At 37.3% G+C, this 24,763-nt stretch overlaps 1 protein-coding gene and 2 long non-coding RNA genes across 3 annotated transcripts in view; 2 read left to right on the forward strand and 1 right to left on the reverse strand.

Annotated features, from left to right (window-relative positions):
- Positions 1–4,967: 4,967 nt before the first annotated feature.
- Positions 4,968–7,300, forward strand: LOC137979435 (uncharacterized). The gene is made up of 2 exons (XR_011118332.1): positions 4,968–5,446; positions 7,063–7,300. It is a non-coding gene; the product is annotated as an uncharacterized lncRNA (long non-coding RNA).
- Positions 7,301–8,869: 1,569 nt separating this feature from the next.
- Positions 8,870–10,382, reverse strand: LOC137979646 (uncharacterized). Its single transcript, XR_011118375.1, has 2 exons — positions 10,134–10,382; positions 8,870–9,016 (listed from the first exon to the last, which is right to left on the reverse strand). It is a non-coding gene; the product is annotated as an uncharacterized lncRNA (long non-coding RNA).
- A 5,455-nt stretch (positions 10,383–15,837) lies between these two features.
- LOC137979626 (dipeptidyl aminopeptidase BI-like) overlaps positions 15,838–24,763 on the forward strand; it is a 31,929-nt gene continuing 23,003 nt past the window's right edge. Inside the window, exons 1-6 of the mRNA XM_068826939.1 lie at positions 15,838–16,204; positions 16,675–16,706; positions 18,441–18,546; positions 20,178–20,262; positions 22,145–22,248; positions 23,332–23,446. Coding sequence (XP_068683040.1) covers positions 15,986–16,204; positions 16,675–16,706; positions 18,441–18,546; positions 20,178–20,262; positions 22,145–22,248; positions 23,332–23,446 — 661 coding nt within the window. The 5' untranslated portion in view covers positions 15,838–15,985. The remainder of the gene's footprint in view (positions 16,205–16,674; positions 16,707–18,440; positions 18,547–20,177; positions 20,263–22,144; positions 22,249–23,331; positions 23,447–24,763) is intronic.

Below are 24,763 nucleotides of genomic sequence, written 5' to 3' on the forward strand. Positions count from 1 at the left end.
CCCATGCCCACTGTGTCAGATGCCTGTGAAACGCACTACCTGAAGCCACTCAGTTGGGAGCAGGTCAATTTGTTGAGCTTACTGTTTTCATTTGTTGGGCTAGTTAGTTAATAGTAATACACGAAGCAGCACTTAACCTAGCAACCTTTGTGGCTTGGCTATTTAATAGTAATACATGAAGCAGCACTTAACCTAGCAACCTTTGTGGCTTGGCTATTTAACAGTAATACATGAAGCAGCAGTTAACCTAGCAACCTTTGTGGCTTTCCTAATTGGTGTTCATAGAAGAATCCACCTTACAAGAATGGGTTTCTCTCCACTATTAAACTAAAACATTCATTAATGAGCAGGTAGTTAGTTTCGGGGAATATTGTATGTGTGAATGGTGAGTTGAGGAAAAATCAGAGACAAAAGTTAGGGAAAAGGAAAAGCACTTTTCTCGGCCCCAGCATTCTTCTCACGCAATTAATTGCTGCCGTCGCAACCTGCTTATACAGGCTGCAGCTGGTGAAATAGACCATATTCGTATTCTCAGTATTGGACTAGAACTACCTTGCAATGGAGGCTAATGCGCTGTATAAGAATGAAACAAAGCAAGAACAAGTCCACAAGAACTGGAAAAACTTCACCGGTTTTCCCATTGTGATTACATGATGAAAGTTAAATGATACCAGGTTTTACTGATTCGAGTATCGTTTATTCCGCATTGAATTCATGGTACGATGTATATCCAGGCCTGATTTCAATAATATTAAAACGTACATGTGGAAAAGGTTATCTTTTCATTAGTTGTTTAAAACAAATTGATGTCAGTTTTTCATGCGTCTATCCTGTTATTGATCATGAATTTCGTCATAACATTTTTTGTTTATAATTAATTTGGGATACACTCGCGAGTAGATGCTTCACGAAATTCGCGATTGCCTCAACTTTTTCCTTTCTTTAGCAATGGCATAAGAGGTACATATAATTGTTTGGAAATCAGCCGATTGTCAAGTTAACAGCAAAAAGATATTTTTATCGGCTTGGTCGGCGCATCGATCAAGAAAATTTCAAAACTGAGAATGTTAAAAGCGCCCCAGGATCCGTTAAGTACACATACAATTGACTGAATGAATTGGTTGCAATGGAAATTCTTTTGAAATAGCATACGAGCATTTATCCGAGAGCGAGCTTAACAGGCATCAAAAATATACTCCTTAGGTATTAAAGTGGGCGGTAGTAATTGGTGTCACCTGTTTTCCTTTGCTATATATCAATGGAGTTCTCTTATCCTTTTATGGCTATTTTCGTAACAACAATGAACATGTGATTAAGGAAAGTTCGAGTTATTCCTCAAATTATTCCTTTAGTGGGATTCAACTTAATATTGCTTCAGAGGTTTATATACATATATAATCCTCCTCGCGCCTAGTTGGCATACAAGGTTTACTACCTTCTATTTGACGACGGGAAGGAGGTTGCAGTCGGAAAAATACTTTTCTTGCAAATAAAACATTCTTGAAAAGGACTAATTCAGTTTCTCTAAGTCGCAAGATTTCTGCTTTTTCTGATCAAAGCTACAAAAAATTCCTTGTTATCATTACTTGTCATGTACAGAAAGTGATAAATAATGCAGGATAAATTACTCTCTTTTTTTATAAGAACGTCTAATATTGGGGCTGAAGCTGAAATTTCTTATTTTATTTTACCTTTTGAGATTTGAGCGGCCTGAAAACGTTCTTTACTTGTTCTTAAATTTGCATGCATGCGTGGTATACTAGGTTGGACTACACCTGAGGTGTTGTCTAGTGTATCATGCAATAACAAAAAACCACATTCTTTAGTATGTTAAAAAGAAACGTCCTTGGGCCTTTTTAAAACAACAGCTTTACATTGTTGTTTTAAAGTCTTTTACCGTTATTCATGTATAAGACTCACAAAAACAAAAATTACAAATGAGAAAAATGAAGACCTTCTTAACTGATCCACAGCCTTGGGTAGTGTTATTAGTATGTTCTTAAAATGTTAGTTTATCTCAGACCTGAACGTTCTTATAGAAAAGATTCTTAAGCAAAGAGTGCATTGCTGAAAGAACTGAATGTAATACATCATTGGTCGACAAGTCTGACAGTAGATCTGAACGCGAGAACCTCAATCCATCTCCATCCACGTCACCCTCTAAGACGAAAGACAGAAAATGATTTCAATGCAAAAAAATTGTCTTAGGTTATAAAACTGCATTATTCTTTTTTGGTTATCTTTTAATTTGAAGACCTTCTTTACCATTTTACAGTTATACACTGAAAAAACGATACATTTCCCTTTAAACTAAGGTCATTCGTGTTGCACACTGCTATGACCTAAGAGAACTCAGTTAAGTCATAAAACGTCATCTTCTTGTGCAGATTATCTTCAAAATAAAGGCGATATACTTAAAAATATTTAGTTCCTTGAGTTTCTGACACAAGTTGTCATTAGCTCACGGCATTAGAAGTAATTCACAAAAATAGAAAAGGCTCGCGGCGACTACGCTTTGGACACGAAAGTCTTTTAACTAGCGTCTCGGCGAAAATCAACAATCGCTTCATCATATGTCATTTGCTATCAAAATTTCAATATTTCAATAATTAAATCGAATTGCATTGTTTAAGAAGGCCTTAATTTCCCTTAAATGTGAGGGTGTGTGTTAAATAAGAAAGTGGCAAATCGTTTTTGTCTTTTGTTTCAGAGGAAATAGTCATGGATGTTTTGAAAAATTACCGAAAAAGGGACGAGTTAAAATAAGATAGATCACCATTTGTTAAATTTGGTAGCTATTAGAAGCTTCATCTTTACATTTCAGTAATTTAAACGATGAAGAAAAAGTAGTGCAAAGCGACAGACGTGTCAAATAGACCACAGCTTGTATTCATTTCGAAAAAAAAAAACTAAAACTAAATAGCTGTATTTAAGTACGCCCTTGGATTTCGTTTGTTTGCCAATATATTTCTGCGAGTTCAAGTTCGTTGCTCATGCAATAAGGTGGGTGCCCCCTGACAAATTCTGAGCAAAATTATAAAGATCAAAGAGGTGTTGAAGCCCTAAGGGTAAACAAAAGAAATGACAGAATTAATACTTAACGAAATGTTTGACTGTCTTTGGTTTTCAAGAGCCTCAGTCTTTATAATTCCACACCGAGAGATGAAAGCTTATTTTCAAAGCTATATAACAAAGCAACTCTTCGACCGAAACAAAATTGAAACTGTATCATTGCCATAGAGATTCCGGTGTAATTTTTTAGGTTAGTTATGCTACAGACAAATTGTGGCTTTCTGTACTTAGTTCCAGAGGATAAATCTTGAAAAGTACGAACAATTTCCTGATTAAGAGAAGATTTGCGCAGGAACGAGATGTAAAGGAATGACCCCAGAGCAAAGAATTTGGGAATGGGGAAAATCGTATCCAAGACTATTTGCACAAGCGCTTCCTTTGTCGAAAATCAAAATTTGCACAGAAGCAACTTAACAGAAGATTTGTTTGAAGTAGTTTTATTCACATTTCATTTCTCTACTAAAAAGAATCGCAACCAAGGACTTTTGGAAGGTTTATTTTTACAACTTTTGCCGATCAAAAAGGTCTGCATATTAGCAATTTCAGGACGCAAGTATAAGTACTTCGCTGGGAGGTTGGCGGATGGTATCTTTCTTCAAGAAGATAAAATTTTCTACGGTCTTTATCCATCAGTGAGCAGGGGAACTTCAAAATCACGGTCCCTCTGAGACCCTATAATTTGTTCGTTAGGTTTCCCTTTTTGAACAGCTGCAAACGAAAACATCATGTTTCTTGGAGCATCGATTGGCAAAGAAAAAGTAACATGAGATTTGAAAGAGCTTACGTTTTTAGAACGTTAGCAAATACCTGCGCCTCAACAGGTTGGTAGGTATACACATCTGTGAGAGAACGGTCTCGGCTTTGTGAATGACAATAATAATATTTATATCACGCTGTATACACCAATTGCGAAGGTTCTCGAACACCCCTTTAGTTTTACTTAGATGTTCCTAGAGTATGCATATTTACAATTACGCGAGCAAATACTTGAATCTTTGCAAAGATTGAAACTGTTGGATAGCGACTTGTCCCGGCAACTGATAAAGTTATACGGTCATTGACAACTACAAAGGCTTGATCAGCTTTACCAAAGTCAATGCCCCCTGTTGCTAGAACTTTATCAACCAGAATAATTTGTAAACAATTTAACAACTGGAATTAAATGGTTGAGAATAGAACAAGCAAAAATATTGGTTTTATGAATGATGGGTAACAAATTTCATTCGTAAAAAGGTCCCAATTTACACGCCGTATATACGGAACCAACAATAAAACAGTTGTAGAATTAGCTGCTCAATCCATGTATATACATCTTCACAAGGGATCTTAGTAAACTTGTGACACAATTATAGCATCTACGACGCGACGGTAACGAAAATCTCATTTAAAATTGCAAGTTCAGGTTTATTAATCTTTTTCGTCATTATGTCGGTTTGTCTAACTTCTAAAATCAAGCACAACTCTCCAGGAACTGAATTAGGAGGTGTGGGATCGTTGATCTCGAAACTCCCTACTGTACGAAAATGACTAACCCTAGTCCTAAATTTATTACTTCTTTCCGGGTTCCTCCGTTCATGTGTCAGTGAGGAATAATAATTTCTATCGTTCAATTAAATATCCTGTTTGTTTGGCAAAGTTTTAAATGCCAGCTGCATGATAAATGCAAAAGAAACTAATAGATTTTCATCTAATAGCTTTCTCGGTGTTGGTAAAAGCCGTCAATTTCCAATTTTCGCTGTCGATATTTAACAGTTCGGACACTTTACAAAATCAGAATGTTTAATAATACCTTTTTTGAGCCATTCTTGAACATATAATAAATGATATAAAAATTAAAGTCCCCTCGTTTTGTTTCCCTCGTAAGTCAGTTGTGCCTGCTCATGAGGTGAGGATTTTTTTTTCTCTCGGCCGAATATAATTAATCTTAAATGCTTGCAGGTGAAACAGCGCATAAACCATTTGCTCATTAGAACCTTCAGGGTCATGCTTTTTTCGCATAATATTCTTCCTAAACGTCTTTGTTAAGGGAAAGTACCAGTGGGACGCAAAATTTGTGACTGCTTTCAATGCTAATCAAAAAGGAACACATCATTGACAAATGACGAAGGGGAGCTGTATTTAAAGACAACGCCTTGAGCAAATTGTGCTTTACCTGATACACGCGGACGAGTCAAGTACAACGAGGGGTAATTTGAAGTCTGTCTCGATTTTAAGAGTTTCTGTGACCATGGCCAAGCTCTGGAGTTCTTTGGTTGTGTTCTGTATCTTGTCTTTAGCGTTCGTACTAACATCTTATCAGGAAGTTGAAGCACTAGCCGTACTTACTGGGCCTGCCATGAGTGGGAAAAGACAGATGCGCCAAACTTCATCAGGGGTAAAAAAAATCTTAACTTTTCTCTTAAGTATCCACCGTTGTGTATTCATTATACACTCCGATTTTAAACATAGTATACTTTGATCAAATCATTCATTCTCAAAGGCAAAGCTTAATTCTCTAAAGAATTAACTTGAGGAGATGTGTGCCTTATAAAATTCACTTATCTTTGAGATCATTTCAAGTAGTTAAGAGACAGATAGGTGTTTTACACTTGCTCCTCTGACCTCTTGGTCTGCCTGGTTGGATGTCGACGTAGTCAGACGCACACAAAAGAAAAATTCAACTTGAAGCCTCGCATACCTTGTAATGCATAGTGACCGTTTCCTTTCTTTATAGTATTAACAGCGGGAAGAATTTGTCTGACTGAGACCCGAAATTTAAATAAAAGCTTCCATTCAGAAGTTGGTATGGGAAAATTACGTTCTCAAGCGGCCTTTCTAGCAAACTAATTGCTGCCCTAGCTGTTCTTGTTGGGTGCCAAAAATTGCATAAATAATCCTTCCGCAATCCCTGTTTGCGAATTAATATTTTGTTTTCGACAAACCTCGAAAAATCTTGGGTTTCGCCGGGCGAAATTTGTATAGTTGAAGTTAGCTACCAATGATTTATTAAATTCTTATAAATATTTCAACAAATTTTTTTACGGATGCGTTCTGTCATCGTTTTCGTCTTGTTGTCTTGTTTCCTGGGCTACATTCGTAACAGCAAAGTTCCGTAAAGTGGTTTTAATCTTGACTTCGAAGTCAGAAAATGACTTCTCCTTTTCGGAAGAGAGAAAGGGAGTTTTAGTGACAACGGTAAGAATTTCTTCAACTGTTCGAGGCTAGGGTTTGCCGGAATGTACTTGCATGGTGACAAATCGTAGGATTTTCTTCGTAGTTGTTCCCTAGCAATTTTAGCAAGACACTTTTGGATCTACATCTAAGTCTACATGTTCCACCACTTTTTGACTTATAGCTGTTTCGGCTTAAGGGGTCTCACACACCATAAACCTTTTTTAAAATATCACGCCAAGTCGGCCACCTTTTTCTTGAGAGAAAGTAGGCCCTATAACTCACTTAAAAGTTCCGAAGCCTTACTCCTGCACTTTTGACCCATTCTCGTCACCAGAGCGTCGGATGTTATACAGTATTGCGCATGGACCCGAGGCTCTGGAAACTCTATGTTGGAGAACATGCGCTGTAGGGTTCTTATGGCCAGAAATTGGCTATTTGAGCCTTACGGCGCCTACTCACTCCTCGTGCTAACATGAATGCACCAATTAGAGACTCTTTTCATATTTCTTTACGAAAACCAATGAGAAGACCTTTTGTTTCAGGGTTGATTTTTTCAGTGAAATTGTTAGGATATCCTCGCTCTGAAACGCGTGAAGCTTCCCCTTCAATAAAATCCTTTTAGTTCGAGATATTTACCCAGGAAGCTCCACTCACCCGGAAGTGGTTTGCTGGCAGGTCCTTCATCCGGAACGAATTGGAATTTAGAGATTGAGGATTTTATCTTTCAGAGTAGACAAAATGGCAAAAATGTTGTCAAAAAACCTTTTTCAGATTACTGGTCTTATGGCTCACGTTGGTGGTTGCCTCAGTGTTAACGTTACGATTGTGTGTCTTCAGTTTCAGTTCGCGCCATCCCGAAAGAACATTTGTGAGGCTGCGCGTTTACTAAGCTGCGACTTGGGAGACAACTCTGAATCAACGAATGGCGAATGATTGATGCTGAACCTGAAAAGATGCAAATATGAAGATTCCACCCTCGTGGACTTTAATTAGTGACTTGATATTTGACATTGGCAGTTTTAATACAAATTGGAATTGTCACCTAAATAAAACCATAGACTTGTTATGTTCTTGACTTGGATGTTTTTGTGGTAATAAAATAGACACTCATTTGCTTCACGGTTGGGGTTTATAGCAAAGCACGAATTAAAGCACGCATCTGAAGGATTTTTTGCAACGCGAAGCATTTGGTGCGGGGTTAACCCATGCGCTTGCTTCAACTAGCTCTGTTGAATTTCAGAAGTAACAGCTGGTTTTTTGTTAAGATTTAGGGAACATTTAACAGCGATGTTTTAAAGATGAAAACAACGACAGCTGTCTGTTGGCTATAAGGGTAGAGAAATTTTTGTCACCAACAAAAGAGCCTTTAAGGTAACACAACAACGGGATCGGATTTCTGTTTTTGTCACGCTAGGATTCTCACATCATCTATATTTGTTAATCTATATCAAATATAAAAAATCATGTCATGTCATGTCACGTGATGTCATATCATATCCTATCTAGGATTTGGCACATTATTCTTTTATTTTTTGCTATTATGCTAATGCTTAAGCTCAAAATTTTTACTATTGTGCCTTTATGGCCTTGTTAAAATGCTCGAAAGTGCTATCAATACATGACTTTGAAGCGTGTAACTACCAACCCGGTGTGACCAACACACCGTGGGAGAACAGTTTTGCGGTTCCCAACCCAGGTTACCTCAAGTATTGCATGTGAAGCTGCCACTTAAAGCGGTGCTTAAAAAACCCGCCTGGGACGTTAGCCACACCATGTTGATGAGGCCCAGCAAGGCCGAAACAGCTGTCCATGGCTGCTAATTGACCAGGTGAAATGGTTGTGCGCATGCGTGATGTGTTAGCGTGTGTCACCTTGCTTTTGTTGTTGGATTTTAACACCAATTTTTGCCCAAATATGGACAAAACCGATGGTCGATGCTGCACGCGCGGGAAAATGCACGAGGTACGTTACATCACATCCAAATACAGAAAAAAAAAAGCTAAAAAAAAACCCCGCTCTGAACAACAGTTAAAATTATTCAAGCTTCTGTACATACACGATAATAGACACAAAATTTTTCGCAACACAAAGGATAAGAAAAATTGGGTGGGAGTGTGCGGGACGCTTCCTGAAACCCTTGCAGTCTATTTCAGACCAAAAACTGTGATTTTCTCTATGCTATTTCAGACCTGATAAAAAATTTGATACCCTATTTCAGACCCGACCCTTAAATCAATACCCTATATCAGACCTGTATCAGTTCCCTAGGTCAGACCAATCTTAAAGGAAATGTTTATATAAATATACGCTTTTATTAAAAAGGCGGATACACGGTTGGCGTGAACATTTGGAAATGGTCTTATCGCCTAATTATGAAGAAGAACTCGTGTAAAGAACATAGCCAAATTCAAGACGAGAGTGCACAAACCATGATACCCTATTTTAGACCAAAATGGTCAAAATCGATACCATATTTCAGACCAAAAGGGCTAAAAAATCATACCCTTTTGCGCCTCACATACCTATATAGCCCATATAAGGGAGTATCCCCCCCCTCCCCCGATTCCTGTTTGTCTCAATGGCACTTTTCCTAGTATCCTCTAGTCAGAATCGGAAAAACAAATTACAGCACTTTATTTAAAACTCATGTTAAAATACGTTTTATTGTTTTTTCTACAAATGCGTGAAACATCGAGTTTATCTATCAGTGTGAGTTTTCCCGTGGATCATCATCTTCGTTGCAATTCAATGCACGAGCAGTCTCACAAATGTTTCTTCGATAAATGTCCATCTGAAAAATATAAAACCAATAGAAAGAAAGAGCGTTAAAAATAATGCTGTAGCATTATGTGTTATATAAAAATATGATTATACAGCAACTTTTTTCAGCGTTTGCGTTTCACTTCAACAGCACTAACTCTTCAGAAATTTCGATACCTCCTATCTTAAGAGCACCAGAACTCCAATTTGTCTTTGAGTAGCTAGCCCACTGCCTTGAGAAATATTCTCAAGAAAAGACGTACAAAAAATCGTGACTCATCTTCTGAAAGTCATTAATAATAATAATAAATGAAAACAAAACAAAGAAATCTACCCGAAACAAAGGTGTGTAAGTTCATTGCAAAATGAATGCCATCTTTATTGTGCTCAAAGATCGATTACAAACACGCACTTGTCAAGTCTTACATGTGATTTCCCACGATCGCTGAGATTTCCTAGTATTTGATAAATTTCTTTGAAATAAGAGCAAAATAGGTATTTAACTTACATGCATTTGTTAAAATTGGCAAATTTTTCGTTTTTATGGTGGAGTTTTTTTCTTGAAAGGCAGGCCAGTTCAGTCTTTTTTAATTATACTCATTTCTTTTCCTGACTCATCAATTCTAATATTTTTTCCCAAGAGGTTTACTTTGACAATTAAGGGAACAATATGATCAACGGAATGGAAAGTAGCGAATAGAAAAAGAGAAAATAAGCGCAAAGGTGACAACATTTTGACGTGAAAATGCTAAGCACAGCTTGTGGTAGATCATATTAAGAATAAATATTTGCTCTTATTTACCACTTTAAAGCTATTATGTTTCGTAGAGGAGCTTTTGAAGATTCAAAGGATGAACACAACGAAACAATTGAATTTATCAAGCGAATTCTTGTTATAAATGAAAGTATAATGTTAAAATCACCATGCTAAGGATCGTGTCATTGTATGGATCTCACAAAGACACAATAGGAACAATTTCTTTACGACAAATTACTGTAGCTATATTATGAAACTAATAGATGTAACCGTCAAAGTTTTAAAGTCAAATTTGGCCCCCAGGATCCATTTTTATTGATGTTCCTGATGGGCAAACCCGAATTCATGAAACTATTTCTAAAAAAAGTCCACATTAATTAAGTTTATGTACCTCATCAGATTTTTTAAACAATTTCTTGCCTTGTCCGCTTCCAGTATGCTTTGGCCAAACGGCGTATGCATCTACTTCTTGATGATCAACTAAGAGCAAACTTGAAACTAAAAGCCAGAGGAAAGCCACCGACGGTGAGTACTTCATTGTGATCAAGAGTTCAGGAAAAATTCCAGAGAGTTAAGTTCTGTGAAAGTACGTGCGACCATGTGCTAAAATGACTTGCAGATAAGCATTCTTTTATACCCATTTTCTCGCGTCATTGTTGAAATGTATTGATAATCCGGTCAAGTTTGATTAGTGGATCTGTCTTTCACAGAACAAATAATTAAGATATATAATAATGAAACATGCTGCAGCTAATGGATTTTTAATTACTTTCTAAAGGGAATTTTCAAATCATGACAATAATAAAACGCTAAAGTTTGCTATTAAGAAAGCGACTGCTGCTTTTGATAACATCAGCTGCCCCTAAAAGCTTGATAGATGAGTTTGAAAACGACTTCGGCTTCGCAAATACGTATGGGGCTTTAGCAACACATGCGCTTTTCTGGGGAATTTATTGTAGCAATGATATGCCTCTTCGGATATGGTTTATCTCTTAACCAAAGCAATTCATTGACTTAAAGTTCTATCACTTCCGCTGAACATTAAAATGGGCGTCAGTGGTCTACAGCTTTTAATTACACTCAGTATAGTTTATCGCCGCTTCTTTTTACTAGAATAATCAGAGAATGATCTCCTCCCAATCAAGTCGCGTGAACATTTTAGTTTAGCTATAGTGAGTAACTTCATCCATAGTTAGTAGTACTAACTATGCTTCATCGGACGTGTAAAATGATCTTTGTAACTAAAAAAGATTATGAGAGATTTTCTCTTTTGTTTATGCTGAGGAAGCTGTAATCTTCTAGCGATCAGGATTAATCAAAGGTCAGAAACAAAATATTCTTAAACGTTGCATGCAGTCTTGAAACTTGCAGGTGCACGGGTGGAATGTCAGAAATGCCTGACAGCGGTGCCAAATACCGTGTCTACCTTCATGTACCTTACATTCTGTACCTAATATTTGACAAACCGAAAGTGGGAAGAGGGAAGGTAAAAGATGGCAAATAGTTCAGGTTTGTGTTAATGGATGTGCGGTTTGAACCTGCTCAGGACAGTCACATCGGCGATCACTTGTTCTGGCCAGCTCACGGAGTACTAGTGTTTTTCTCGTCAATTGATCAGGAGTGACACTGAGTAATTTAACTAGAGATGTCGGAACGAAAGGATGCCATACACCACTGAGCCCCTCTCGCAAGTCCCGAATAAAAGTTTAAAGGCCCAAATTGTTATTTGTGAAACTGGGATCTGGTTTTTTTTTTTTTTGAAAAGGTGGTCTGTTAACATGTTCAATTTCAAGACTAGCTAGGAGAAGATAGTCTCAAAGCTTTCATACGTCTTTCTTGTGAGATACAAAAGAATTTATGGCGCCCTCAAGGCAAGATTTCAAGAAAGCCACACTCAGCTTAAGGGAAAGCTTGAATAACTGCATATAGGGCTGAATCGAAGGTTACTCTTCCCAAACTTTGTGGTTAAAAAATTGACAATAAACGCGAATAGGTCATAATATAGCCCACTTAAAGGGAAATTGTTTCGCCATTATGACCATTATGAGTATTACACTAAAAATCCAACGGACGCTGTTGAGCTCCTCAGTCGTTCCGTTGCTGGCAGCCACAAAATAAAGTCCAAAGTGATTCCTTTGCTCAGAATATATTTACCTACTTTCGGAATCGAATGTCTAGTAAGAAAGTGTTTCGTTCAAGACCTAATTTTAAACGTTTCCAGTCTAGTGAACGTTCAGTTTCATGTTTTTGTGTAGTAACTCGTGTAAAGGTTAAAATAGAACATGTGTTGGATGACCCTTTTGTTCTATATCGTAAAATAGGTGTTACTGGTCATCGGGGTAGTAAATAAACAACAAAACCTATGATTGCTTGTCTCAAGACGAAGTCACTTAGCTTGTATACCTGGACGTTTCGACAGTTTACTGTTCAGGCGATAACGGGTCGACTGGTTACGCGGTGCTATATGTATCTCGGTGATCGGGATGTGATAGGTAGAAGCGTAACCAGTCGACCTTTTTGCCTGAATCATGAGCGGTCGAAATGTTGCGGTCTACACGCTAATTAGGTAAGTGACTTGGATCGTGTAAGAAATAATGCAGAAAGGTTTTGAAAGTCATCAAAGTTTTAACTGTAAAGAATGAAGTATGTTTAATATTGACCAGAAATCGCTTCAAGTCCGTCCCTTTAACCGCTTTGATTTAAATACGCATCAGTATAATGTCCACGTGAGGAGTTGCAGCCGGCAAGAAGCCCAAAGAGATGGCACGCAAGCGTACATCTTGCACTCACGTCTTCGCAGGACAAAAGCATGTTATGTGGCGTAAGATTCATATAAGAGAGATACGGCTCAAAACATTTCCGTTTGGTATATCCATTTCATAAAAAGACACTTGTGGGAGCGTCGCTACTTTTTGTAGTGTCTGCTCAGGAGAAAACTGACAGGGAAGAACTGGTTGTTAAATTGAAAACTCACGAACTGAGAGCCGCACATTGGTTTTTTTTAAAAGGGTTTTTGTTTTTGCTCTTTGGGTGCAGATGATGTTTAATTAATTTGGGTGATAGAGGGACCTGACGATCAGAATGAGCTCCGCCGGTAAGTATCAGGCTTGTAAATTTTCCTGAACACCACTTAAGCAGCTTAAGAATTTAAGACCGGAAAAATGTGACAAGAGTTAAGTCTTAAAATTCAATACAAATTGCCAGAAATACACTGTTCGTCATGGAAGAGATAAAGGAAACAAGAATAGCAAATATGTGCTACTAATAGAACTTCATTTGGCATTGTTAGTCAATTCCCAAAACATTTAATTTCTCGTGAAGTCATTTTCGATGAATAATTAATAAAGAGACTTCAACCAAAAAGCCGCAAATCGCTTAAGAGTAAATATGACACTAATTGCGTTCGAGGTACGAGAACGCAACACCTAATTTGTGTTGTAAGGGAAGTTTTTTCGAGATTGCATTTTCGTCGACACACTTTTGCCTCGCTTTGAGGCGCTTGGTTACGTTTTGCCTCACTTTGACGAACTATCGCACGTGGTGATTTGTGCGTCGTCGGCGTTCATTATTCTAGCGTTTGGGGAGGTGTGATAATCTTCCATCGTTCATCGTTGAAAAGAGCTGAAAGATTGCTGAAGGTCTGTCAACTGAAGTCGGTAAAATTTTACTTTGGATTAAGCATGGTTCGTCACTGTCCTTGGAAAATGTGTGCGACTCCTCGCGCTTGCATCAAACCGGTTTGTTTTGCTCGGCGGCCGTTGTGCCACAAAGTGAATCTACCGAGTTGTGTAGCTTGGCGGCCGTTGTGCCACAAAGTAAATCTACCGAGTTGTGTAGCTCGGTGGCCGTTGTGCCTCAAAGTAAATCAATCGAGTTGTGAAGCTTGGCGGCCGTTGTGCCACAAAGTAAATCTACCGAGATATGACGCTCGTCGGCGCGCCATTTCATCATGACTTGTGATATTTACGGCATTGAAATCAACAAACTGAATTTATTTTGTCCAAGCGTTCAGCACAGAAAAGTAATCTTAGGTCTTTAATACCACAAGCTGAAAAAACTTGCAAGTAATAGTTTCATTTTAGAGTAATTTTCAGTAGTTGTCTACTTGTAGAATTCCAAATAAATAGTTAATGATTACGTCTAACAAGTTGTCACGTTCATAGATGCAGTACAGTGGAATTAGATCGTTATATCGAGGTATCGTTTTAACGAGACGCCCGATATAACGATATTGCCTTAAAATAACCGAAAATATCTTTATATCGGGGTAAAATTAACATGTGCTTTTTTACTACTGTACATATTGTTTAATTAAACTTGTAATGAGTATCAAATGACTCACAATTTTTAAAGCATTAGACGTTATCAAGGTTACACAATAAAGTCTGTGGTATGAATCGTAAAAGGGAAACAAAACAAAACAAAACTTAAACATTTGATGTTTTATCTGTGTACTGATGCTGTAATATCGTTATATCGGGGAAGATTTTACGCTCGGTACGCTAAGAACTCAGCGTTATATCGGGAATATCGTTATATTGAAGATCGTTATATCGGGGTTCTGTCCCATACATTTTACTGTAACTTTTGCCGGGACATAGCATGTTTATCTTTTTACCGGGGATATCGTTATATCGAGGATCGTTGTATCGGGGTTCCACTGTAATAACATTTCCCTATCGCACGAACCATCCACCCTCCCCCCTCAGTTGCTACCTGTACCAAACCTGTACCGTCCTACAAACATCGAACGCACTCGCCTAAGCTTCGATTACCCCTAGTTCTTACGTTTTTAACAATTTTTTCATGGAATGAGAACATTTGTGAGCTTTTTTCCCACAAATTCAGAGCTCAAAACGCTGCAAAACTCATTTTTCACAACAAAAGTTGCGATTCGACGCTGATGTTTGAACCTCTAAGGCCCGTTTTAAACGTCGCATTTTACATGTGACGAGTAATGCAAATGAGAAAAATCTATCGTTTTCGCTCATTTGCATCATATTTGGCACATGTAAAATGCGACGTTTAAAACGGGTCTAAATATTACTAGTTACCTATGCTCAACGATTGCACTTTATATTATTTGCATTTCTGAAGCTTAAACAACGGAACTTTTTTAAGGGATGGCTTTTTCTGGTCAGTTTTCATGAAATGACATGAAGCAAGAAGAAGGGACATTTTTGGAAACTCGTTTTGTAAAGTTACTATTATAGTTCGTTGTAGAGACTTCCTTCTTTCTGAAAAAGTGTGCAGTTAATTAATTGGTAGTGAGGGATTTGATATTTGGACTAATCAATTTTCTCAAATTTGATTGGTGCATTAACTACTTTATTTTTCACTAATCATTGTGTAGGGTTGAAATTCGACAGTTGGCTGTAATCGGATACCTGAAATCGGACAGTTACATCAACCAATCATATTAAGTGCACCCAGCTCAATCCACCAATCGCAGAATTTATCACAATAACTATAGCAAGAACCACTTATCTTACCAAACTGGGGATTTTCCAAAATGGACAAATTTCTAACATTAGACAGTGAAAAAGTAATGCATTAATTTTGTTTTCTCGGAAATTGTAATGGTTATGATTAATTGGTAACACCCTCGGACTTCGTGTCGTCCAATTTGGTATTTGCGCTTTTGATCTTTTATTGTAAAAAGCGCTATAGAAATATTAAATATTAAATATTATTATGATCATATCGTCCGATTTTGTTAATCACTCGTATGATTACAGACCAAATTGGACGACACGAAGTCCTATTACCATTATAAATTTTTGCTAGAAAGGATGATAACAGTGTTGCAGTCGTTCGGTTTAGGCCGTTTAGTCGCCATTACTAATTCACCAGCCGCTGTTTCGTCAAAGGGGCCCGCGCTCCCCGAAAACCGGACTCGAGAGAGCGGCGGAAATCGAGACTACTTTCGGTTTTGACATTAGAAGTATTGGAAGCAGAAGCAGAGTAATTGACTGCAAATATTTATCGATTGTAAGAATGTTAGAGCTTGCAATCCACTTTTCCAAGTCCAATCCAACGTCAGAGAAACTTTAATAGATTTACACAACATATCATTCCTAGTCTATCAATTTCCGCTGATTTTTCTGTATTTATTTGGAGCGAAGAGACTGGTAAATTTAAAAACGGAGGAAAAAACATCTTTGGAAAATACCGATCATAGAATCATGCAGAAATTATTGCAAAGTTTAATTTTTCACTGCCATCTTAATTAACCTTTTTATCATGCAAGTCTGCCGCTTGGCGAAAATCTCGACTTTTCCTCTGGGACCACTGACCTCTGTTGGTTCTAATTTTCGTGGCTTATCCTCCTTGAGTTTTATTTCAAGGCTTTTTGGAATATCAGTGGGGGAGCCAAACCCGAAGAAAGTACTGAACCATCAGATTGTCCACGGAGTTGAACTTAAGGATGATTTTTCCTGGCTTAAACACCGCGGTTCCAAGGTGAGTCAGAACCGGCTGAAATACTGCAGCTCACGTGGTTGTGTCAATTCTATCTGTCACTTCCTCTGGCGGAATCCTTTTGAGAATTAGGCATGTTAGGCAGTGCACGCTATTTACACGCAAATAACTGGCCGGGTGTTGTCAGACATTGATCACCATCGGCAAATATAAATTAACAAAGACGCTTGATTGTACCGCACAAATTCTACGTACACGTTTTCAACATAGGAAGTCTTTTAGAGATTAAAATTTATGAGAGTCTGTGGAATATCGAGACAATTTGAAAATTTCCAAGGAATTTATCACGGGTCGGTATCCCATTATTTTTTCCACCTGTCTCTCTCAACCTTTGCACAAATGTTATTATTCATGTTCAGACTCTGCCCCCCACCTGGGATTTTTTAGTAGTAGTAGTGATGGCCTGATGGGAATTTATAGCTGTTGTGAATTTTGTTTTTTCTTTAATCTAGGATGTGAGGAAGTACATTAAAGCAGAAAACAGGTGGGATAAATTTCATTAATAAGGGAATAACATGACTTTTTGAGTTCCCGAAAAAAGTCATGTCATTATCATTATTATCAATAAACAAGGCCAAATGATATCCAGAATGCGAGTTTTAATAATACAAGCTACACACTTACACTTAGCACTTAGATCTCTCCGCGCCAGGAGGCGCATAAGGCCGCAACCCTCGTCTTCCAACCCACTCTGTCTTCCGCTATGACTTTGACTTCTCTCCAGCTGTTCCACCCTTCACTCTTTCGCTCATTTTCCACAGTTCGTCTCCACGTGGTCTTTGGTCGACCTACTGCCCGTTTCCCTTCTGGTTGCCACCCTAACGCTACCCTGCAGTTGTCGGTTGCATCTTTTCTCAAGACGTGCCCGATCCAGTTCCAGCGCCTCCTGCGGATCTGATCACTGGTCTTATTTATTCCTGTAATATCCCCTATCCTCTCGTTGCTCACTCTCTGTGGCCACCGAATTCCGAGGATTCGTCTGAGGCACACAAACTGGAATGCGTCCATCTTCTTTTCCTCCACCTTTGTCATTTTCCATGCCTCGCATCCGTAGAGTAGTACTGGGCGTACTAGCATCTTGAACAGCTGTAAGTGAATAAGAAATTCAAAGTCACTTCAAATCATCATGTAAGTGTTGATTGAACAAGCTATTAAAGAATCAACTCAGTCCAGTGAACTTATTTAAAATTACCAAAAAAATGCGTAGAATCGTCTATATTAAATAATAGGTATATCACAAAGTTAACCTTGAAAATGTAACAGAATCATCACAAAGTTAACGGAAACTGTAGGGCTGTAGGGCTGATAATGCATTAGCAGCCTGCTGTCAGTCTTTTGCGGCCCGCTGAGCGTGTGTTTTGAGGAGGACGATTTTCTATTTGGCGGCGTATATTGATAATAATATTATTTAAACCTCTAGTAGGTGTATATAATAAAATTTTATAATGTATATAGTATAATACATTTTCTTTGACAATGAAAGAAAAAATAATTATGTAATTAAAATTAAAACTGTTTCTTAAAAGTAGCTAAGTTCTAAGCCATTTTAATCATCTTTGGAAGTTTAGGCCATGTGGATGGACTGCACAGTAAAGGGAAATGCTTGATCGCCAAATGTCTTATGAGTTGTTCTTGCGAGGCACCTCTAAGAAAGTAGGGTCATTGGATCGCAAAGAACTTCTGGTACAGTAACAGAAGATACCTTTTTTCTCAAAAGATTGGAGATGTAACAATAACAACAACAACAACACTTTATTATTACGAAACATATCATTTTTATCTTACTGGAATATGTATTTACCTTCAAAAATCAAGGCAGGTAGGATACAGTGTTAAGTTCACATCTAATTCTAACTAAGCATGGAGCTAAAAATATACAAGTTAACTAAGTATGGCACTTAAATTTACGGGTTTATTACAATAAATTATACATGTATATACGTAGTTCTTTTTATAAATGGTTACATGTGGACCCACACCACTTAATGCTTTGAATATAAAATTAATAATAATACTGTACTTTAACCCTGACAGTCCCCACCTGAGAGTAAGACTTGTAGATTTTACTCTGTCTAACAGCAGACAATTTTTACTCGACAAATGGGGGTGCTTTTGGCGCAAATAGGTTAACAACATCCAGTTACACTCAAAACGAGGTCCCTCTATTTAGTCTAATGGTGATGTACATGACTTGTACAGCTGTTTTGTACAATTTCAGGTTTGCAGCAGAGGCCTTGGGTGATACAGAAAGTTTCCAGGAAAAACTGACAAAGGAAATGATTGACTGGGTACAAAAATACTGTGATGATGATTCAGTGCCTGAAGTAAGTGTTTTCCTGGTTTCAAGACTAACAGTTTAGTGTATAATTTATGTATATAGTGCTTTCTCATGCTCAGTAAGAGGTTTGATGGACCAGCCTGAAGATAGAAGGGGATAGTTTCTGAAGAAACTGTGGTGCTGCATTGCCATGGGGAAGTAGTATACAAAAATTTTGGTTTTATCAACGGAATTGGTAATGTAAATTGACCACCGTACAGAGATTCTAAAAGCTAACGTTTCGAGCGTTAGCCCTTCGTCAGAGCGAATCAAAGATAGTTTCATATTCAGCCTGCTTTTGAAACATTAGGCGTGATGTAGGAATAAATGTTTTAAAAAAGGAATAATTTAACGAATTGCCGGACGGGCCGGTATATAATGGTTTATTCATGAGATAAAAATACATATCAGATGTTGCCATGAAAAGGAAAGTCAAGAAATAAGTGTAGCAAAATACAGGGTTATAGCATGTACAGAAATGCCCACAACTCTAAATTTTTAAACTTGTAACATTAATATCAAAAGTATTTTTGTAGGTAAGTAGTTCTTAGAAGATAAATATGGTAAAAGAGCTTTTTTGAAGTATTCTGTATTATTTTTATTAGGTTCAAATACATGTAATATTATGCTAGTCTAAGATATATTTCTAAGGTGCCCAGGTGATTATATTGAGGAAGTAATTAGCTATGCAATGGATGGTGCTCAATCATTTATTTGTTAAAAAGGTGGTGCTAGTCATATATTTGTAAAAGCTCTAGATGATCAAAACTAACGGAAGTACTAGTATTACATCCCTTAATTAATTATTGTGACTTCTGTTGAAAAGCCTTGGACAGTGCTAACATCGAAATTACTAGTTAGCGGCATAAACAGAAGGGCTGTGCAAAAATTGCAGTAAAGTGTTAATTCTGTGACACGTTTTGTGTGTTGTGGTTCAATTAAAAAAATTTCCAACCAGTTCAATTTGGATGTTTCGCTGTCTAATAGTAATTTATAATCATAATCTGAAACAAAATTAATGAAAAGTCAAAATTAAACTAGCTAGTTTTAAAAATTTTGAACCAAATATGAAATTAACCATGATAACACGTGTATATCTTTCCTTGGGTAGGCTTCTTATTACAGGAATGAACAAACATTTTTGTTCTGTTACTTTGTGGAGCTCGAAAACTGAAATGATTGGGGTGATTGAATCAAAAACTATTCAGCAGGTCACCTGAAAGAGCATCATTCTGAACTTTTCTATTTTTATACAATCTTGATGTTATTGCTTCTTACCTGTATGCAAACATCTTACAAGTATCTTTTGAAAGGATGTTATTTTATGGACATCTAGTTTGAGGGACTTTGATTTAGAGTGGTTTTACCCAGTGGTACAAGGTAAAATGTGGGAGGATTCTGGGACCCCTATGGAGAGTATGAGGTAATTTGTCACCTTAGGTAAATTAGACCTGGAGATTGGAAACAGCTACTTTTTTGTTGTAGGTTCCTTCCTGCCTGGCAAAGTTTGTGAGACAGGGCCAAGGGCTTTATTCCAATGTCTTGCTTAAATTTTGTCTTTTGTCTGTCTTCTGGCATACTATGCATACTTGAATGAAAATCAACCTTGGTTTTTATTTGTTCTCTTTTGTTTTCCAGGAATTAGATGGGTTTGTTTATTATTTGAGCAATCCACCAGAGGGCTTCTCTCTTCCACTTTATTGTAGACGGAAGATGTTAGAAGGTTGGTAAAATGCCTTCTTCTAACTAGATAATACTTTTTAACTAAAAGCCTTCATTTCTTTTCGTCTTCATGGTAAGGAGGTCCAAAGGCTAAATGCAAGATAAACTTCCTTATCCACAAACTTAAAGATAATTATTCATTACCGGTACATGAATTGTATATTCAGGATTCAGGAAAAAAAGGAAAGTTGTCTTGCCCTGGAGCACTAATTGGGGACACTGTAAACTGAGAATCAACAAATTAATGCGAATCAAATCAGTGATGAAAGGCAGGCTTGTGATCGCATTGAACTATTATCATCATCATCATCATCATCATGCATGACTGATGATTCTACTCTTGATAAAAAGTTACACACATACACAAATGGGAAAAAAAGATTTAGTGCACTAGTCAAAAGCAAAAGAAATGCTAGTCTAAGACAGTCTGTTTCCCAAGTTTGGCATAACGTATTCTTTTAATATCGCAATATTCTTCTTCTCTGCACACCCCGCTCCTAGTGCCAGTTGTTCAAACAATGGATAGTGGTGCGCTATCCAGTGGATGGTGATTTATCTTGTGGATAGCATTGTCCACCCTTTGAACAACTGGTGCCCATGGTGTACTTTCATGGCCACATTCCTCATTCTCTCTAGTATCTAATTTGAAAGACTGCCCATCTTTAATTAAAGGGAATCTACACTAAAGCAAGAAAATAATTTTAAACCACAGAACATAGTAATTACTTTTACAATGAAAATTGTTCGATTCTCTTGGTCTTTTTATTTGTTTGCATGACAAAACACGACTGCCTCAGAAAAGAAGGCCACTCGGCTGATTTTTGAAAGGACTGCTCGCAGCCTAGTGAATTTCAAAAATGTTTGTTTTGGTTTCAAATTTCCTGTTTGTTATGATCTTGAATACTATGTGTTGCAGTTGCTCTCAGACTGTTGTTTCAAAAACAAAAGCCCTTTGTGCCAAAACAATAAGTTAAACAGGCCTTCTGATATTACGTGATGGTGCGATCAATTCGCACAATCGACCTCAATTCGCATCCGATCGCACAATTCATGAAAAAGCGCATCGTTCACAAAAGAACACACAAAATTCATAAAATAAAACATTAATCAACAAGTTTCTTATAAGCCATTTTTAAGATGATTTACCTTGGAAAACGGCTAAAAAGCCTTTGTTACCTTCAATTTCGTAAATATTCAAAGTTCAAGGCGTTATTTTGCATATGGGGGGCCTGGTACAAGTCTCATTCTTAAAGAGTCGCCAATTGGTGTAACACAAACACGCCCTTTGTTCAGATTAGCAAATCCGTTCAGAAATATAATACTGCACACAAAAACAAAGTGTAAGAAGCTAGTCGTAGCATACAGGAATTAATTATTGATCATTCATTTGTTAGCTGTTCCCTTTCAACTTTTAACGTGGTGCACCAATAGTGCAGAAGACCGCATTCTTTTTACTTGTCTCAACTAATGTCGATCAAGATTCATAATTACTGTTCCCTTATGTTCAAAATATCTTAAGGGCAGTAAAAAGAAACCTTGAACAACAAGCTTAAAATTGCTCAGAAAAAAATCGCATAATTTACAATCTTTATTGCATAATTGGCCTTTCTAATCGCATCATCTGCCCTGCAAATTTCGCACAATTTGCTTTTTTTCATCGCACCCTATCAGAAGGCCTGGTTAAAGGGCAACCGTAACACGTCACAGTTCTTTAAGGTGGTCGTGCCCAGGAAATTGAAAGTGAAAGAAAGCGATTTTAAAATTCATTTGCCGGAGTGGAGTTTCCCTTTAAAAAGTTTGGCTTTGACAGTTCAAGATAAGAGTGGTTGCCATCCTTCATCGTATCCCATTGTAATCATGTATTTTTCTTGGTTGTTATGTAGATGGAACATATGGTGAGCCAGAGATCATCCTGAACCAAAATGAACTTCAGGAGAGATATCCTTATGTCTCAATTCCTGTGATTAAAATGTCACCTACTCGTAGGGTAAGATATTTTATTCTGACTGGCTTATTTTAATACTCAAACAAGACTTCAATGTCAAGGGGTTTATCAGGAGTAATTGTCAATCGGTCTGCCATATTAAACTGAATCCTTAACATTAACCGGATATAACAAAACAATGTAAAACGTGACTGTAAATCTATGCAATTGTGCCACTTCATATATGAAAAACCACTCAAAGCCAACCTTTAGAAGATGCCGAAAATATGTGGAAATGTTCAGTTTTATTTCTCATCATTGGCACCAGACCCCAAGAATAGGGTTAACTGTAACTATAAACGAAAAATATGTAACAGTTCAAGTATTTCTGTTCCAACTTTACATGTATACATGTAGTAAACTAAACTTATCCAATTTAATTTAGGTAGCACTGACACTAGTCTTCAATGTAGAATGATGAGAATCTCCTGCAAAACCCTCAAGTAGTCCTAAATGAATCTACAATGCATCCCGTAACCTAAGGGTCTTTATGTTATGCGGTCAGAATATTCAACTTGTGATTAACTTGTTCCCACTTGACAGTCATCAGCAATTACACATAATTATAAAATAATTAGGATAGTACGCACACTCTCATTGGTCAATAGGTGTGTTTAGCTGAGAGTATGGAAACACGGCTGTGACATCGCATGAATTTTGATTGGTTATGTTGTCAGACGCGTGTTTTGATTGGTTGTAAGGAAATATGAGCATGTATCAAGAAAATCTGTTTCAATCTAGAAGTAAAAAAACCAGCATTTCTCTTCAATTGTTGATTAGAATTATCTTTAAGAAATATTTTATAAAAGCTTTAGAGGACTTTTTTCTGTTTCCATAGCCTCATCTAAACACTCGGAGAAGTTGGGAGAATTCTCAACAGTTATGCAAACCCTCAACTGAGTCTCGGGCTTGCATAAGTGTCTTGAATTCTCCCAACTCCCCCTCATGTTTAGATAAGGCTATGGAAACACGGAAAACGTCCTCTGTTGCTTAATTGGCATCCACATGTAGTGTTCATGTTCAGCTAAAAATACCTACTGTTCTTGACTGTCTTATATTATGTCTGTGATTGCAATACCTTTTTAGTTTGTTGCCTTTCTGTTGGACAGAAAAGGAGAAGGAACATTTTCATGTTACATCACAGAAGCATGCGAAGGACAAATGAACACAATAGATGTTATACACAATGTTGTCAATTTTGGTATGTCATGCTATAACATTCACATTGAAGCATCTACATTGTGCAGTCAACATCAATAAATTGAGACATTTTTACATTCCTTTAAAATGTAACTAAATTTCTAGTTAATAATTATCACAACTCCCCTTCCTCCTAAAACAATGTTATTTGCAGTTCTCCCTGAATTACGTTGTGTTGGGTGGAATGGGGAGTGGCGTTTTCAGATTCAAGTTATGGTCTGCAAAATAATTTGAAAAATGGACAAATTATTAACTCTTTGGTCCAGGATTGCATTTTATAGGTTTTTGTAACAAAATAATGTATTACTAACTGAAGTCTTATTGTATTTGTCAATAACACTGGCTCTTGTGTCAAGTGTTGTTAACCAATGGTCATTCACTGATACGTCTGATGTTGTGTCACTGACTCACTTTTGGGCTAATTGTGTGTGGACACAGTGTGCAAGAGGTATCCTTGATATAAAAAACGAAAGGGTAGCCAGGCTCATGTTTAAGATAGCAGTGTTTGAAGAGGGGATTTAGGGCCATTGAACATGCAGAAAGATGTGTAGACTGTTGCAGTATTTGAGAGTATTCTCAGGGACCTACATGTTCATGTAGATCCCCTGTGTAGGCGGTTCATACTCACTAACACACTCTCTTTTTAATACTAACTTAGAACAAATCGTGTGCTTGTCTACATGTAGGTCCCCCGCACTTTATTCAGTGTGGGACTAAATTATACGCTTTGAAATAGTTTTCAATTGTGTTTTGATGTCATGACATGATGTGTTACATATTATGCTGATATTTTAATTTCTGTGATACTATCATATTTCTAATATTAAAGATAGTGAATAAAGGACTATTACTATTGGAGCTTTCAATAGTCCCTGCTTTCCAGTCCCAAGAGAACCTGATATAGTAAGAATAGGAAGAGATACATTGTTACAACATGTGTGCCATTGTGTAGCATCCAGTGAAATTGTTTCACAGAACGTAGTCACCGAGGCTGCACTGTCCCCCAACGATGCGTAAAATCATCTGGCAGTAGACAGAGTAAAATATTTAGAAGTGTCATTCTTAAGACGGAAACAGTTAATCCTAATTTCGGAGTTGGACAAGGGACTAAGACGTATGTGGCGTTAGTACTTAGTCTAGTCATCCCAATGTGATTCAACTACAAAAGACTTGTGAAAGCTTGGTCATTGAACATTGTTATGCTAATGATAACAAGGTCCATCTATAAGACGCACTTCTTTCTCTAAATTGAAGTAAAAAATCGGGGGTGAGGCTTATTTACAGGACCATCTGTGGTTGGAGCTCTGAAAGTCTCTAT

This window comes from Montipora foliosa, chromosome 12 (assembly GCF_036669935.1).
Source record: "Montipora foliosa isolate CH-2021 chromosome 12, ASM3666993v2, whole genome shotgun sequence".
NCBI classification, from domain to species: domain Eukaryota; kingdom Metazoa; phylum Cnidaria; class Anthozoa; order Scleractinia; family Acroporidae; genus Montipora; species Montipora foliosa.